Below are 14,615 nucleotides of genomic sequence, written 5' to 3' on the forward strand. Positions count from 1 at the left end.
GTTACAGTGAAATAAGGAACATTACTAAAATTTAATGTTTATTTGCGATGAATAGCTGACATTTCATAAAATCTATATAAACTTGGAGAATATGGCTGGAGACACGTATTTCGATCGCCCTAACACCCACATTTAAAGTCACTCAACTTGGGTATCTCGACGGGATTAATTTTATATTAGACTTAAATCATATTGCATTTTTATCTATGCTAATTAATATGATATCTACTAACTTATATGAGTGTCTGAGATACGATCAGAGAGCAAAACTACATTAAAGAGTTTCACTTCAAGTAGGTACATTTTATGTATTTGGAAATACATCATGCATGAACCTCTGCATAAATTTAGTAGGCACTCCGTGTACTTCCTTAACTCAACTAATTTGATTGAACGAATTTTTAATTCAGGAAGAGCGTTTCACGAAAGTATTTGAACAGCAATCATAGAAAACTTATGAATACATTGTGTTTTATACAAAACTTTTTACAATTTTATTAGTACTGTAACGAGATGCGATTATCAATATAAAATTTAAAATAAAAATGTATACAGAAGTTACAAGACATATACTTTGTAAAAGATTAGTATATAAGACGAACAATTTCCTGAATGTGTTGTTAATGCTAAAGATGGTCCCACTAAATAGTTAATTAACATACTGAATAATTGATTGACTTCAAATGTTTTTGCCATCCCTGTGAAATACATATGTATGTATTTTTGTAAAAATATGTTATAGATTTTATATACATCTTCAGGTTCGTTTCAAATTTTACCAATAAAACCATGGCAGCGTCGTGTTACAGTGCTAATGAAATTTTAAATCGTTCCTTGTAACATACATAACATATTTATATAGAGCAACGTAAATGGATCCCTCTTATTTGAACAAAATAATAAATGAACAGTAAGATTGTGGATATAATTCAATTTCGCAAAGAATGGAATCGAGTTAGTCTGGCTATCATAAAGTAAAAAAATAACAAGTTCATTTAAACATCTCATTTATCTGCTCTTGTGAATTTGCTTTCTCGAGGCCTCATTAAAATCGATTCGTTTCAAGGGGCACGATTACGTTGCAACAGTAACTAGAGAAGCTGCAACGTCGGTGAATCTGCTATAGAGCCTTTCGTTGAGGTATATAATTCGCCAGGTTCCAGATAATGCGTATCGCGTTAATAATTGAACGGAAATCTCGAATAAAGATCTAAAGCACATTTTGAGAGGAAATGCTGTTTAAGTTGCACTGCATCATCTAACCACCTAATGTACTTTTTGTGTTCAACATTGTCTTCTGTCGAAATATCTACAAGTTGTGTGCATTAAAACGATCGATTGTAGAACCATACTCTACGGTAAAACTTCGTTTATATGAACTTCCATCTACAGTAGCCACATTTACGTACTAGTTAATTAGGCGCAAATACACTACATGTCCTACTATCTAATAGTGTTTTCATATGATTACAAAAACTCGATACTATGAAAATGATATGTAGAACCTCATAAAAAGACACTACATCGCAAATTAAGGATATACGCAAGTGGGAACTTACTTTTCGTAACCATTGTATTCGAATGAAATTTTAGTCATAGCCCGATCGAATCAATTTTTACTTGAATTTACTTGATTGAATCTACTTATCTGAACGTGAACTTCTATTATATGAAAAATTATAGATGATACACACAATGAATGAGCTCCTATTACATGAACATTGCCTCCTGACAAGTTTCTATAAATTTGTCAACATTTGTCTCCTGACAAGTTTCTATAAATTTGAGTAATTCTATCGTACTGTTAATTCAACTTTTAGCATAATGTGCTATACATTCATACTCGAGCTTTCCATAAAATTCAAGATAGCCGATTAAATCAATTTCAGCCCAAGATTAGAGGATAATTAGTCTAATAACTACCTGACATTCGTAGGTCCCATTGTCTCTGTCCTGAACATACTTGATCTGAAGAGTCCAGTCGTCCGAGCCTTCGGGATGCAAAACTTGAAAACGCTCGTCGTTCGTATACGTGAACGTGGAGCTGGTCAGGACGTGGAAGTCACGTCGTCGTATCCAAGATATCTGTGGAACAGGTGCGCGATCGTCGGTCAATTTTCTTGCTCTATGGCGTACCAATGACAAAGTACAGTTCATGTTCTTCAGGGTTAAAGACGACGATAACAGCTGCAGAGTCACTCACCTCAGCGTCGGATACCGTTCTATCTGCCAAATTTCGAACTTTGCAATGCAAAAACGCGGTTCCACCCAACTGCACCGTGACATTCGAGACGGTGTTGTTATCGTTCGCATCATTTACTCTTTGCAGATCGTCCAGGTTACTGAACCACAACGCCTTCCAGTCTGCCGGTATGCTGTAAGGAACGCGTCGATCTGAAACGTTTTGCAAAAATTTTGTCAATGCTTCGCAGTTCTCCGGAACGATTTCTTGAAGAAAAAGAAATGTGCTTTTAGTTGCTCGATGATCGAATTTTATCGGAGCATATAGCGATTCGCGAAAAGTTTTTAAAATTTCATTATTAGTATTGTATGAAGTATCCTAATTATTATACCGGGGATTTTTATGCATATTTATATCTTTACGGATAAAATTAAGAGATAGAACTACATAAGAATAAGAATCAAGAAATGAGAATAATAAGAATCTTTACTAAGAACAGAATTAAGAAATGGAAATATTAGGTTGTCCGAAATGTTTCTTTCGTTTTATAAGGAAATAATAGACGCACAATATTTTTTGTTTTATATTAGTTTATTGAATTATGCACGAATATAATAATAGAAATAGAACTAAATGGATCGCACATAATTCAATAAAATAATATAAAGCAGAATTTGTTGTTCATCTACTATCACCTCATGAAATTTTTCAGACAACCTAATATAGTAGAACTTAAATAGAGGCTCGCTTTATTATTAAAAATTATAATGAGGAGTCTCTATATTCTTTATTCTGCATATTTTACATATTTTGTATATTAAAAAATTAATATGTAGCTTGAAAATATGCAGCTAGTCTTAAGCATATAATTAATGCTGAAGGTAGTAAAAAATATTGTGATCTATTAACATAATGAACGTATATGTAATATAATAATTGTACAATAAAACGTAACAACATAACATAATAGCGTAACATAATAATTGACTGTTCAAATATTTCGGTGATTACTATGAAGTATTGTATACGCATCCAGACTTTACGTTTATCTTGACGACGCTTGGTAGTATGAGGAGAATTGTTCGAGAGTTTACGTAGTGCGAGGAACGTGTTGTGTTTAGAAAAGCGAACGCCAAAGGAAAAAGCTTTTCGGGATCGTAGAGCGGAAATGAATAGATGGATCAGATTGTCAACGTGAGATTTCAAGCCGAATATCTCGCGTGTTGTTCTATAACGCTTTGTACCTAGGGATGCTAGGTGCTTTAGTTAAGACTAAACTAAATAATTTCCTTTCTAAATAATTAGAAAGCATCTAATCTAGAAAGCATCAACTCTTGGTAAATAAACTACGAAATTCCATTCTTGAATTTGTTTGCTTCGAATTTTGATTTGTATTAAAAAAATGTCTAATATTTGACTTGATCCCAGAACAGCAAAAGTTTGATCATTTCCGACATATTTTCTAAACTATATCTACGTATTATTACTCTGTGAAATTATATAATCAATATTATTAAAAAAAAAAAAAAAATAAAATTAGACTAACACCCTATCACATTTAATATAATAAAATTATATCACAATTATATCAATTTTAAAAATTCCGTTCTTTTTACTTTATAAAATGAAACGATTTCAATCCTCTGCCAGACGAGGATTAACAAATGAATGTATAATGCAGTAGAGACGTTGATGAGTAGCCAGAAAAAGGAAAAGGAAATTCAGATATTTTAGAAGGCTGGAATAGCATAAAGCACTTTCAACTAAATCATAGATCACCAAATTTGCCCACAGAAAGTGCAAAAAGACATCTATCCACAGAAGGTTGCTAAAAGACTGTTCGTCATTAATTCATCGAATACTATAAATATTTGACTCAAAATGCTAAAGACACAACCGCTAAGAAATACAAACTCAATACCTTTTATATACCATGATTCGAAATATAATTTCGCTTCAGTGATACAGCATCATTTCTCCGCGATCTTAATATTAATTAATTAATTACGTTTGTCTGAGTTAAATATAAGTAGTCCGCGGAAAGAAGCGCATTCGAGGAAGAAGTTTAACAGTTAAAGAGGCGGCGTAGAGATATGGATAGGCGACGGAGACAAGCATCGGGTAATTCGAAAGTAACTGTGGTGCTTTGGCAAAGGGAATAGCGGAGAATAAGAAAACCCGATGAAGCGAAGTTGGTGTTGGTGAATATAGAAATCCGTAAATGGAAAGGGAGAAAATTGAGGAACGGAAGAGCAGGCGAAAGCAGAGAGGAGGAGAGGACGAGGATGGAAGAAGAAGGTGATGGAAGGGTCTAGGCAAAAGACAAGCACTTGAGACTGAACTTTGTGAGCTTTTGAATGCAGGGCATAAGCTACCTGCCTTTTGTTTCCACGAGACAATGCGAAACCTTATACAACGAGACAAGAAGCCGAGTCTACGAGGGAAAGGTGCTCCTACTTTGCTCCGACCAGTTAGTTGGGCAGGATTGTATTCTTTTCTTTCTTCTTTAAGAATTCCCAATTCATAGCCACTTTTGAGTAGGGAGTAAGTGCACGCTAGAGAGGATTTTTCGTGGGGTTAGCGTGTTTTCCGCTATATTTCCTCCCTTTTCTCCCTTATTTTCGCGTTACCTTCTCCTTCTTTCTCTTTCTCTTTTCCCAGAAGATCTGATGTCTCCTTTTGTCGCGCGAGAACATTTATTTATTGCACACCAGGGATATAAGCTTTATCTAATGCATACTTAATAGTATTAAAGTCCGCTCGACGTACTTGGCTCCTTGCACGAACGGATTTTGAATGCAGACTCGTACAGATTAGGATGTATGGAGGTGCTCGAGGAATCGAGGAGGAACTCCGCTTCTGGGATTTGATGGGAAGCATAATTCCTGGCAATGAAGTTTCGATAAATGTTTTATCCAACAGTCGGACAATTATACGGGTTAATACGTTTTCCACCTAGTTAATACCTCTCCACTCCTTGTTTCCTGCCTCCGCATTTCCGTAAAATACATTTTCTGTCGTTCAGGATAAATGTTTTCTTCAGAATAATTATGACCGGATAAATCGTGCAGTGCAGACAAAGAAATAGCAATGTCGTAAACTAAATTATCGAGTAGAGATAGTAGCTATTGTTTTAGGGGGCGCCTAATTGCATTCTGTTTTAGGATTTCGTGCGATAAAAAGAAATAATTTATAGCTAACGGTATTTCATTTACAAACTGAAATCCATAACCGTTAATTACTGCTTTAACAAACTGGACTCGATTTATAATTGTTTGTAGAAATGATAAAGTAGTTAGAAAAACTGTCTCAAACTTGTTTAGAGTTTGAAAGAATATTTTAAATCACGCAAAGTGAAATGTTCATATTGATAAAAAGTCTTGGAACTTTGTACGTGAATTGAACTTGACTAAAGGCTCGTTCAGATTAGTTAAATCTTTTGGATTCAAGTCGCTTGAGTCAAGTGGATATTTAATGGAAAATGATATCCAAGAAAGTGGTTGTGCACGTTTACCAAATGTTAATTCTGATATTAACTGCAATTACGACCATATTAAAAATATATACATACAATATAGCCAAACACAAAGTTCAGGAAAAGATTGTTTCGAGCCAATATCGGTAAACATGTGACAAACAAAAACACAGGGATAAAAGGTTTACAAGTTGTCTGAATCAATCTGAATGAAACTCAATTAGAACAAAGAAGCCTGAAACGATATTTCAAGTCAAGTAAACGACAGTCACGCTGGTAAATAGGTTTCTTGAATACAGGTAGCTCCACTAATCTGAACGATGCGATGCTCCCCCATATTTCTGTCAATTCCTTTGTCTCGACGGCCGAAACACGATGGCTTTCACTACTGACAGACTTTACGATCTCGCTATATCATGGCCCGTGCCGTATCTCACGAATCAACCGATCATTAATTAAATCGCCTAACTAGATTGTACTCGAACCTCGGAGCATTTGCTGGAATTAAACTAGGAAAGCCAGAATTGCATCGGGGTAAAACGGATGCCAAGAAGTACAAAAGATCCTTATATCCAGGCTGGGAAATACAAGAGAAAGGAGGGAAGAAACGAGAGAGCCAGGGAAGGTTAAATGCTCCGAGAAAATTATTTACCTTTATCGAGCGACCTGGCCAGAAGAATTGTCGGCAGGATCAAAAAGACCATGTACCACGATAGCCGGTCCCGCATCCTTGCGAGGTTTCGAATCCTCCTGGAAAAAGGCAAAAAAGAAGACGAATAAGCTTGGTTTCTCGGTTATAAAGCAGGAATTCGTATGCGTCCGTCCCATCTTCAATGACCTCTTTGTTTTTCTGATTTTTCCGGGACAGTGCGCGTTCGTACCTAAATCGTCTTTTAAAGGAAAGCACCAAAGTTGTAGATCCGTGCATTCTCCTCTCCCCCCGTTCACCCTACCACCCCCTTTTTATGCTCTGTTTTCACGTGTTTCGTATGCATTTGAAACGCGAAACAACTTATGTCTGATTTATAACAAATTGCCTTCATTTCGTATGGCATCCTTGAAAAGGTCGTGGAGAAGCGATCCAAAGCTGGGCGCCGCGCGCCGCTTTTCAACGATTTGCATATTAAAAGACCGCGGATCCTTTTGATATGGCGAATTTTAATTCTCCTCGGCATCCTTACTCTTGTTTTCCCTTTCCAACTTTTCCTACCGTTTCCATAACGTTTTTTTCTTTTTTAATTTGCGTTCGAATAAAATCAAACGGAGAAAAAAGAAAAGGAAAGGGAAATATGCAATTTCAAAGATGATTAAAGAATACTTTTTTAGACTTCAACATTTGTCTGCGGGTGATTTGGTTATTGTTGTTACGACGGTCGAATATTTTATTTTAGTGATAAAGAGAAGAGATATACAGAAAGAAATTTTTTAATTATCATATAATTTTATTGTATTAAATGTAGTCATATATATATATATATATATGTAAAGTGTACATGAGAAAAGCGGGATAAGTTTATTTCATATTATTGAATTTGAAAAATTCGCTAAACATTTTTTTCGTTACTTCTTTCTTCTATCTATCTAACACAATAATTTACTTTATTTATGTTTTGTAACGATTAGACTACAAATTTATAGTTCTATGAACACTGCTACTAAAGACATAGAACCTTAGCAAATTTGTTTCACTAATTAAATATGTATTATAACAATTACTCTACATTGAATATTTTATATATTTTTACAAATTATGCGCACTATGTACCTCGTTGCATCTTTAAACTCTTCATTTACGCAACATTTACACGTTATTACATATTATTACATATTAATTTACTGTTTCACACGGTTTTTGATGATTAAAACAAAACACATTCTTATGATAATGTCGTAAATAATTTGCAATAATTGTTTATACACAGAATATTTCTTTATAAAATATCTTGATCTCGGTTTGTTTACATTTTGCATGTTCGTCGATGTATATCCGGCAAATTAAACGCTTCGCGGAGATATACAAGCAATTCCAATTCTCGTACTGCACATTTTCAATTATTCTGTCATAACGTTTATCAAGTTCGCGATACACTCGGAATTCCACGAATCTCGATTGACCCGTATGTTCCATCGTTTTTCCTTTAATTTTGCTCCCATTAGGAACGTATCAAAGTCATTTCCTGTTCAAACGTTAACGAAGAGATTAATTCTTCGATGGTTACGCTGCTATGTTGGATAACACGTCATTATTTGTCAATGCACGTGCTGATTAAACTGTCCACGTGGCGGAAATAGAAACATACACTTATTTCTTGCGGTCGATCGCCGGCAGTCGCGTTAATTGGCCTGTTAAAGCTCCGTTCGTCTGGCTGCACAGAACAAGAATCGTTTTACGGCTAATAAAACGGGACGAATGCAGATAGTTGTGATAAATCGGGCAAACGGGGTGCCTTTATCGCGAGAGGATCGTTCGCGTTAATGTCTAACCGCGCGTTTTCCATCCTTCTTCCACATCCTACCCGCTCTTCCCTGTCCTCTCCGCTTTTCATCCCATCTAAGCGCCGCGTTCCACGATCCGGATTACACCATAAAAATCTATTGTTCGAATTTTTGCGTAGTGCCATCGTAATTTCGTATGATACGGGATGTAAAGTTCAGCTACGGCAAAGAGTGTATCGGAAAAACCAATAAAAAAAAAAAAAAAAATAAATAAAAAAATAAATAAAAAAAATAAAAAAAAAGGAGAGAAAGGAAAGGGAAAGGAGTTAGAGTTGAAATAAAGGTAAAACGTTTTAAAAGCGCTAAAATTGCTCGACGTTTATTTTTATTTGCCATGCACGTACACGGTATAAAACGGCGAAATATTTTCACAAGGAAATGTTTATTACACGCATATCCGCGAATATTGATTTTGCCGCAGTAAAAACGGCAGAATTCGGGTTCTCGGCAAAGCGGAATTAAAAATTGGACAGGAGGTAAAGGAATTAGCTGCGATCGTTTCCGCAAATATTGGTCGAAAGGAAATGCTCTTCACACGGTTAAACGTGCGATACCCTATGATTTACCGTTCAACGATGGTAAAATTGTTATTAGAGGAGGCACCGGCTATGGTAGGGACCAAAAATAAAGAACGCGGAGAGTAGCCATTACAGATAAACCGAATTTGCATTTATCCGGCATCGCCGTCGTTTCATTTAACGCGGTTATCTAATAATTTCGGCGCACGCGTCCGCTACCATCGCCATTTAATATGCATCAAGACACATACTCGCGTCCCGTAATTACATAAAAAATGCAATCGGCCACGGTTCCACGCTGCGGAAGTTACTCAGGGTAATTCGTTACGGCCGGGCATCGACGAAAAACGAAAAGGTAAACGCGAATCCGCGTAAAAAGTAAAACTGATATCGAACATTAATACCGTAACGTTATACTCAATTTTCATTACGTACATACGTATAAGTACACATATACATGTATAAGAACGTTTGAGTAATTTCGTGGAAACGAAAGGTAGCTGAAAATTCAACGGGATCGTTCGTAATCGTACGCGATGTTTTCAAAACGATTGCTGCTTGAGAACGTAGTAAACAATGGTAACACGGACGAGTTAACATGGAACGTAAGCTGTATTAAGTAGACGTGGACCATTAAAAAGGCGGAAAGTCGATAGGTTATAAACGCGTCCCTCCGTTTTACAATTCTGCCGCGCGTTTAGAGCCGCAGGGTTGATTTCCTATATCTACATTCGAAGAGGGCACGGGATACTCCGAGCTGGATTCTCTTCTCCGTTGGCAATCGTTATCCGAGATTTATTGTTTCCCGACGATGGCTGGGTCACGGAATCGGGTTCATTCTCCGCTTTGCCCTTCTCCGAGGGTTTCCATTCAAGCGGCGCTGCTTTGCATAAATTTCCGTGCAGATGCGACGCGATATCAGATCGACGTTGTGATAGAAATAGCATACATACATATACATATATATATGTCTATATATATATTTATACACGTATGTATATATATATACATATAGATAGAGATAGAATATAGACACATGCATATAGACACGTGACAAGCTACATACGTAACGCGTATGCGTAGGTATTATTGATTCGTTGCCAATATAATGTGCTCTGATACAGGTCAAGCTAACCAGTACATATACACCGGTGCTATAAGCTAAGTAGCTGGTCCACCTTTGCCACGGCGATCGTTCTAGATGGCAATTGGCTAGTTACAATAGCTTAGGACCCGGCACACGGTCCGTATAAGCGGTAAATGCACCGCTGATGAAACAGTTGTATGGCACGTACGTACACGCCTTGGTACGCCCGGTTAATGGAAACCTTTCCTTTGCCACGTCGATCGATAAATGGGTCTGCAGAGTGCAGTTGTAAAGAGTTAGCATGCCGCTCGCATGTGGCGTCTGCCAATGCTTCTTACGTATGCATGGAATCGGGCTAAGATTAGGGGGCTCGGGTAAGATCAGGCGAAAACCCCTGGCAGAATTAAAGTGCGACCAGTGTTTATTGCAACAGACTTCGTTGCCGCCTGATATGCAGCAAGAATACGGAACCGGCCGGAATTAGCCGCCGTTCTGATCCTTCCTGCCCGGAAATGTTGCATTAACCCCCCAGCCAGCGTGAAACCGATCGTTTTCGTGTTCTCCGGTTCCACTGTGAAGAACGGAAAGTTATATACCGAAATTAGCTGCGTGCGAGGGTATCAAGGGAGAACACGAACAGGCTATTGCTCTTTGTAGGGTAATTAGGTCGAGAAGAACCGTTAGCAGAGATGGACCATGTCTCTTTCGTGCTGTAATTTAGTAGCTGGTGATATTCGACGAGTGGCAGGTTGTGTGTTGTGTGACGAGTAGATTGAGGAGTTTTGTGCATTTATGCGAAATTTAAAGATACGAAAGTGCACCGAATAGTATAACATACGAATATAACGAATACATGTATTAAAAGAAATAGATAAACTATCAAGTACGATATTCAGATTGAGTATAAGTTTCAGACGCTTTTAAAAACAAGCATCATTTCTCCTCAATTATCCTATATTTTCGATCATCATAAATATCTGTATCTCCTCGTTAGAATTCAAAGCATTCACATTAATTCATTTGTTTTCAAACATTATCTTCCTAACTTATTTATTTTATTTCACGTTAGAAATCCTCTTAAATATAACGGATAATATAATACCATAATTTAAACGACGGATATCAGTATCAATGCCTTTTAAATCGAATCTTCGATCGTCACGTAACAAGCGTGGTCCGTAATAAAACTGAAAAATCCTAGCGTTTTATTACCATCGTGTTTCAGGGTGAAGTGCAACGACTTTAGAATGGAACCGAAATTGTAACTAACTGCTCCTTTAGGATACACTTTGCAGTGTAAATGCATTCGTCTAAATCTTTACATCTTAAAGCATCCCTAGCTCGCGTACGCGAGAAAGATAGAACGGAGAGTTGAACACAGGTAAAGCCGTGATATCGGTGGAACAGCGGTTGTATCGCGCGTGACTTTGCATGTTAAGTGCCATTGCAGATGTATGTGCACGTATTCCGCGTTCACGTGTACGTCTCGTTGTTCGAATGCACGCGTACGAAACGGAAGCAGGTCGCCAGAATACATCCTTTAGCTGTGAGATCAGAAACAGGTTGTCAATCTATCCGTAGAAAAGATTTAAGTTAAATAGAGATGGTTCGTTATTTCTACTATCAACATTTTTTATTCTTCTTTTTATTCATCCCTCAACATTTTATTCTTTCTTGTTCTACGTGTTGTTTCGCAGTCGTTCATTCGGACAAGACAGGGTTTTACAGCACGTACGAATGCTCGCCCAAGGGCAATTGTCCACTTTGTTTGCCGGGCCGAGTAGCTGCGCAAACTTATACAACAATTTCGTTCTTAGTACCCTCAATTAACTTGAGAGCAATTAGCATTCGCTTCAACTCGAACCACTGCGAAATGCCTCGTCCGCGGTACTCTTCGCGTGTTGTCCTGTTTTGAACTTCAATTACACGTTCGACTAGTTGCAATCGGTTGTCTCATTTAAGGCATCCGTATGCGGTTCATGATATTGCCAATATTGCGAAGTATCGACGATATTACTGATCGTATGTGGTCGATATCGAAGGATTGAAATTATTGACGATTTGGATATTTTGCGATCGAAACGTCGATACTGATAAGTGGTGAAGATATTGGCGATGATTAATTTTTAATCAATATTCATAGTGTTGACTCAAAGAACATTCCGGTTTCGTGTCACGATGAACGCTCATCGTTCTAATTCATCGGCGGAATATGGGCACGAGCAAAACGAATCGAGATGGAGCATCACGCTTCAACTTTGAAATTTTTATCAATGTACCACAGGATTACCTCTAATTTTTCTCCAATCGATAGAAAGGCACGTACATTCGTAACTCAGTTTCTTTTTAAGGAAAGAATTTTAGAAGCTGCCGAAACGTGTTCCGATTCATTCTAAAGTGATTGGAATAAATAATTCCATCATTCGAAGCAATCTCTATCAATAAATTCGTATATGCGAATATTGCTCTCAACTTCTACACCATTGTTCGTATTGCTTATATAATATTGCTTTGTATTGCTTTATATAATATTTTGTAGGAAAAGGATTATTACGACTAAGCACGGTCTTTTTCTAGCTTACAAATTGCTTAAAATACCGCACAAGATACGCGATAAATAAAACATATTTCCAAATGCAGTATATATATACCGCGCAGCATCTTGGCAGTAATAATTGTCAACGATATAGACCATGTGCAGGTCCCTTTACGAAAATTGCCACAAGCTTGTTCGACAACGACAAACTTCTTTCGATTGCGTACTTTTCTTCGTTTCTCAAATTTATGTTATTTTTACACTTAAGCCAACTTTATTTCCGAACAGTTTACGACTACTTAAGACTTCTAAAAGTACCAATTCATTCCTAGTTCCACTTAAATTCTTTGAAAATCTACTCGAACGCAGAACAGATCTTATGTATGCAACATAATATCTCGAGGGAGAAAGATCGAGTAGATTCTTTCTAGGATTAAACATAGACGCGCGATATCAGGGTAGAACGTTTTAGTACGAGGTTTTGCATGACCTAACCGTTGTAGAACGTTCTATACGGGCCACCGAGATCGAAATGATCAGGGTCTGGCTGGATGGTAGTCATTAACGAGGACTGGTGCTACGATGTCGGTGGTTCGCGTCACGATTATCCAGCGCATGATAATATCTCTATTTCATCGAGAACGTGACTCGTCGTACGTGATCCCGCAGACGTACGGTACGAATATCGATAACCCTTCCGTGGTTTCGATTCGTCAAAGTCTATTTTTCTACTTTTCCAAGGGAGCAGAAAATTTTACGAGCTGACGTGCGCTGTCCTCCTCTCGCGCGGTCTCGCAATGCTTGTTTCTGCGTTTTCGCGGCAGATCTTCTTTGTCTAGCACGTCATAAACGAACTGGGAGAACGTTTCGTCGAAAACGGTAGTTCGGTAGCCGTGAGTCTCATTATTTTTAATTGAGGCGAAACTAACAATTTTCAGGAGAGGGAGGACGGATATGCGCGAACGACTTTATTCCAGCACAATGACTCGCCGTGGAATGTCGCCGCCACGTTAATTATCTGCTTCGACGCGATGCAACATTTCCTGTTTTGCGGTTACGAGAAAGGAGCGGGTTGTGCTACCGCTAATAATTTCGTGGCGAACGATATTGGATGATTGTCGCGGCTACAAGCTGTCACGGAGATATAAGTCGGTAACACGTAGTGGCGTATGTGATTTATTGGCTCTCGTGGAAAGTTTTTGCTTACCTTCCTACTTATACTTGTTATACTTGAATATATTCTCAATCATAATGAGATACGTTGTATACGAGAATTTTCTGTGAACCCGTTACATTTGGAATATTAGCTTGATACGAACAACAAACGCACTCAGTTTACAAAATGTTTATATATATATGAATTTTCTATCATCTATGGCTGTATGTAAATTAACTGAAATGTATTTAAAAAATGTTAATAAAAGAAAACAGATTTTGAATTTGTATTTTATATATTAAATAAGAGAAAGTTAGATTAAAGACACGATACAAGAGGGAAGATAAACTTCTGATTCGCAATATTCACATATATATCTCTACAAATTAGTCGATTCCAATGATATGATTGATTACATAACATCTGAAAAGCCATATTCAGCCAGAGTTAGCTTTATTGTTCAAGTTATATGTCTATCAGGATGATGGCTATTCAGATATTGTTCACTGTACAAACGAGCTGCAGCGAATGCGTTGCGATCGCATACTCCCGCTACAAGGAATATGTTCGTGTATTCTCAATTGGTACATTGTTCATGATAATTAGGGAATTACGTTCGTAGATAATTTTGGAGAGAGAAACAAATGCCAGGAACGACCTCAATGTCTTAATGCAAGATCTTTATAGAAAATAAATATGCGGATGTTATGCAAATTTATACGTTCATGAATTAAAAGAATAAAATCTAAATAGAAAAAAAAATTGTTTCACTCAGTAAATATTATAACAAATGCTTTATATATTTTCGCATACTATATACATTAAAATATATATCCTTTATAATTTCCCTTTTTCTTTCTTCCAATTAAATGGAACAATAATTTCCATGTTCAACTGACTGACAGGATATTGAATTTTAAGATCGACTTACGTAACTTATCAGCTAGTTTCATCTGTAGCTTTCGCATTGAAAATAACAAATATAAAAAGGAGAAGATAATTTGTAAAATGTTAAACGATCTATTAACATTTAATTTTGCACGGGCACGAATCCAATTCTTCTTCCACTGCCGCGTTTCCTCGAAACCTTCAATTCGAAACGGCTAACTATCTTGCGCACCGGATGGTAATTATTAACGAATACACGACCAGTAACAGGATAATT

The 14,615-nt window shown here is 37.1% G+C and overlaps 1 protein-coding gene across 6 annotated transcripts in view; it reads right to left on the reverse strand.

The window, feature by feature from the left end:
- Positions 1-14,615, reverse strand: part of LOC126919880 (hemicentin-1) — a 111,983-nt gene that overhangs the window by 7,564 nt on the left and 89,804 nt on the right. For all 6 annotated transcript variants that reach the window (XR_007711805.1, XM_050729546.1, XM_050729547.1 and 3 more), the window contains 3 exons: positions 6,310-6,407; positions 2,204-2,394; positions 1,924-2,085 (listed from right to left, as the gene is read on the reverse strand). Coding sequence is in view for 5 of the 6 variants with exons in the window: in XM_050729546.1 (XP_050585503.1) it covers positions 1,924-2,085; positions 2,204-2,394; positions 6,310-6,385 (429 nt within the window). In the remaining variant the exon portion in view is untranslated. The remainder of the gene's footprint in view (positions 1-1,923; positions 2,086-2,203; positions 2,395-6,309; positions 6,408-14,615) is intronic.

The sequence above is a fragment of the Bombus affinis genome, chromosome 8 (genome assembly GCF_024516045.1).
Source record: "Bombus affinis isolate iyBomAffi1 chromosome 8, iyBomAffi1.2, whole genome shotgun sequence".
NCBI classification, from domain to species: Eukaryota; Metazoa; Arthropoda; class Insecta; order Hymenoptera; family Apidae; genus Bombus; species Bombus affinis.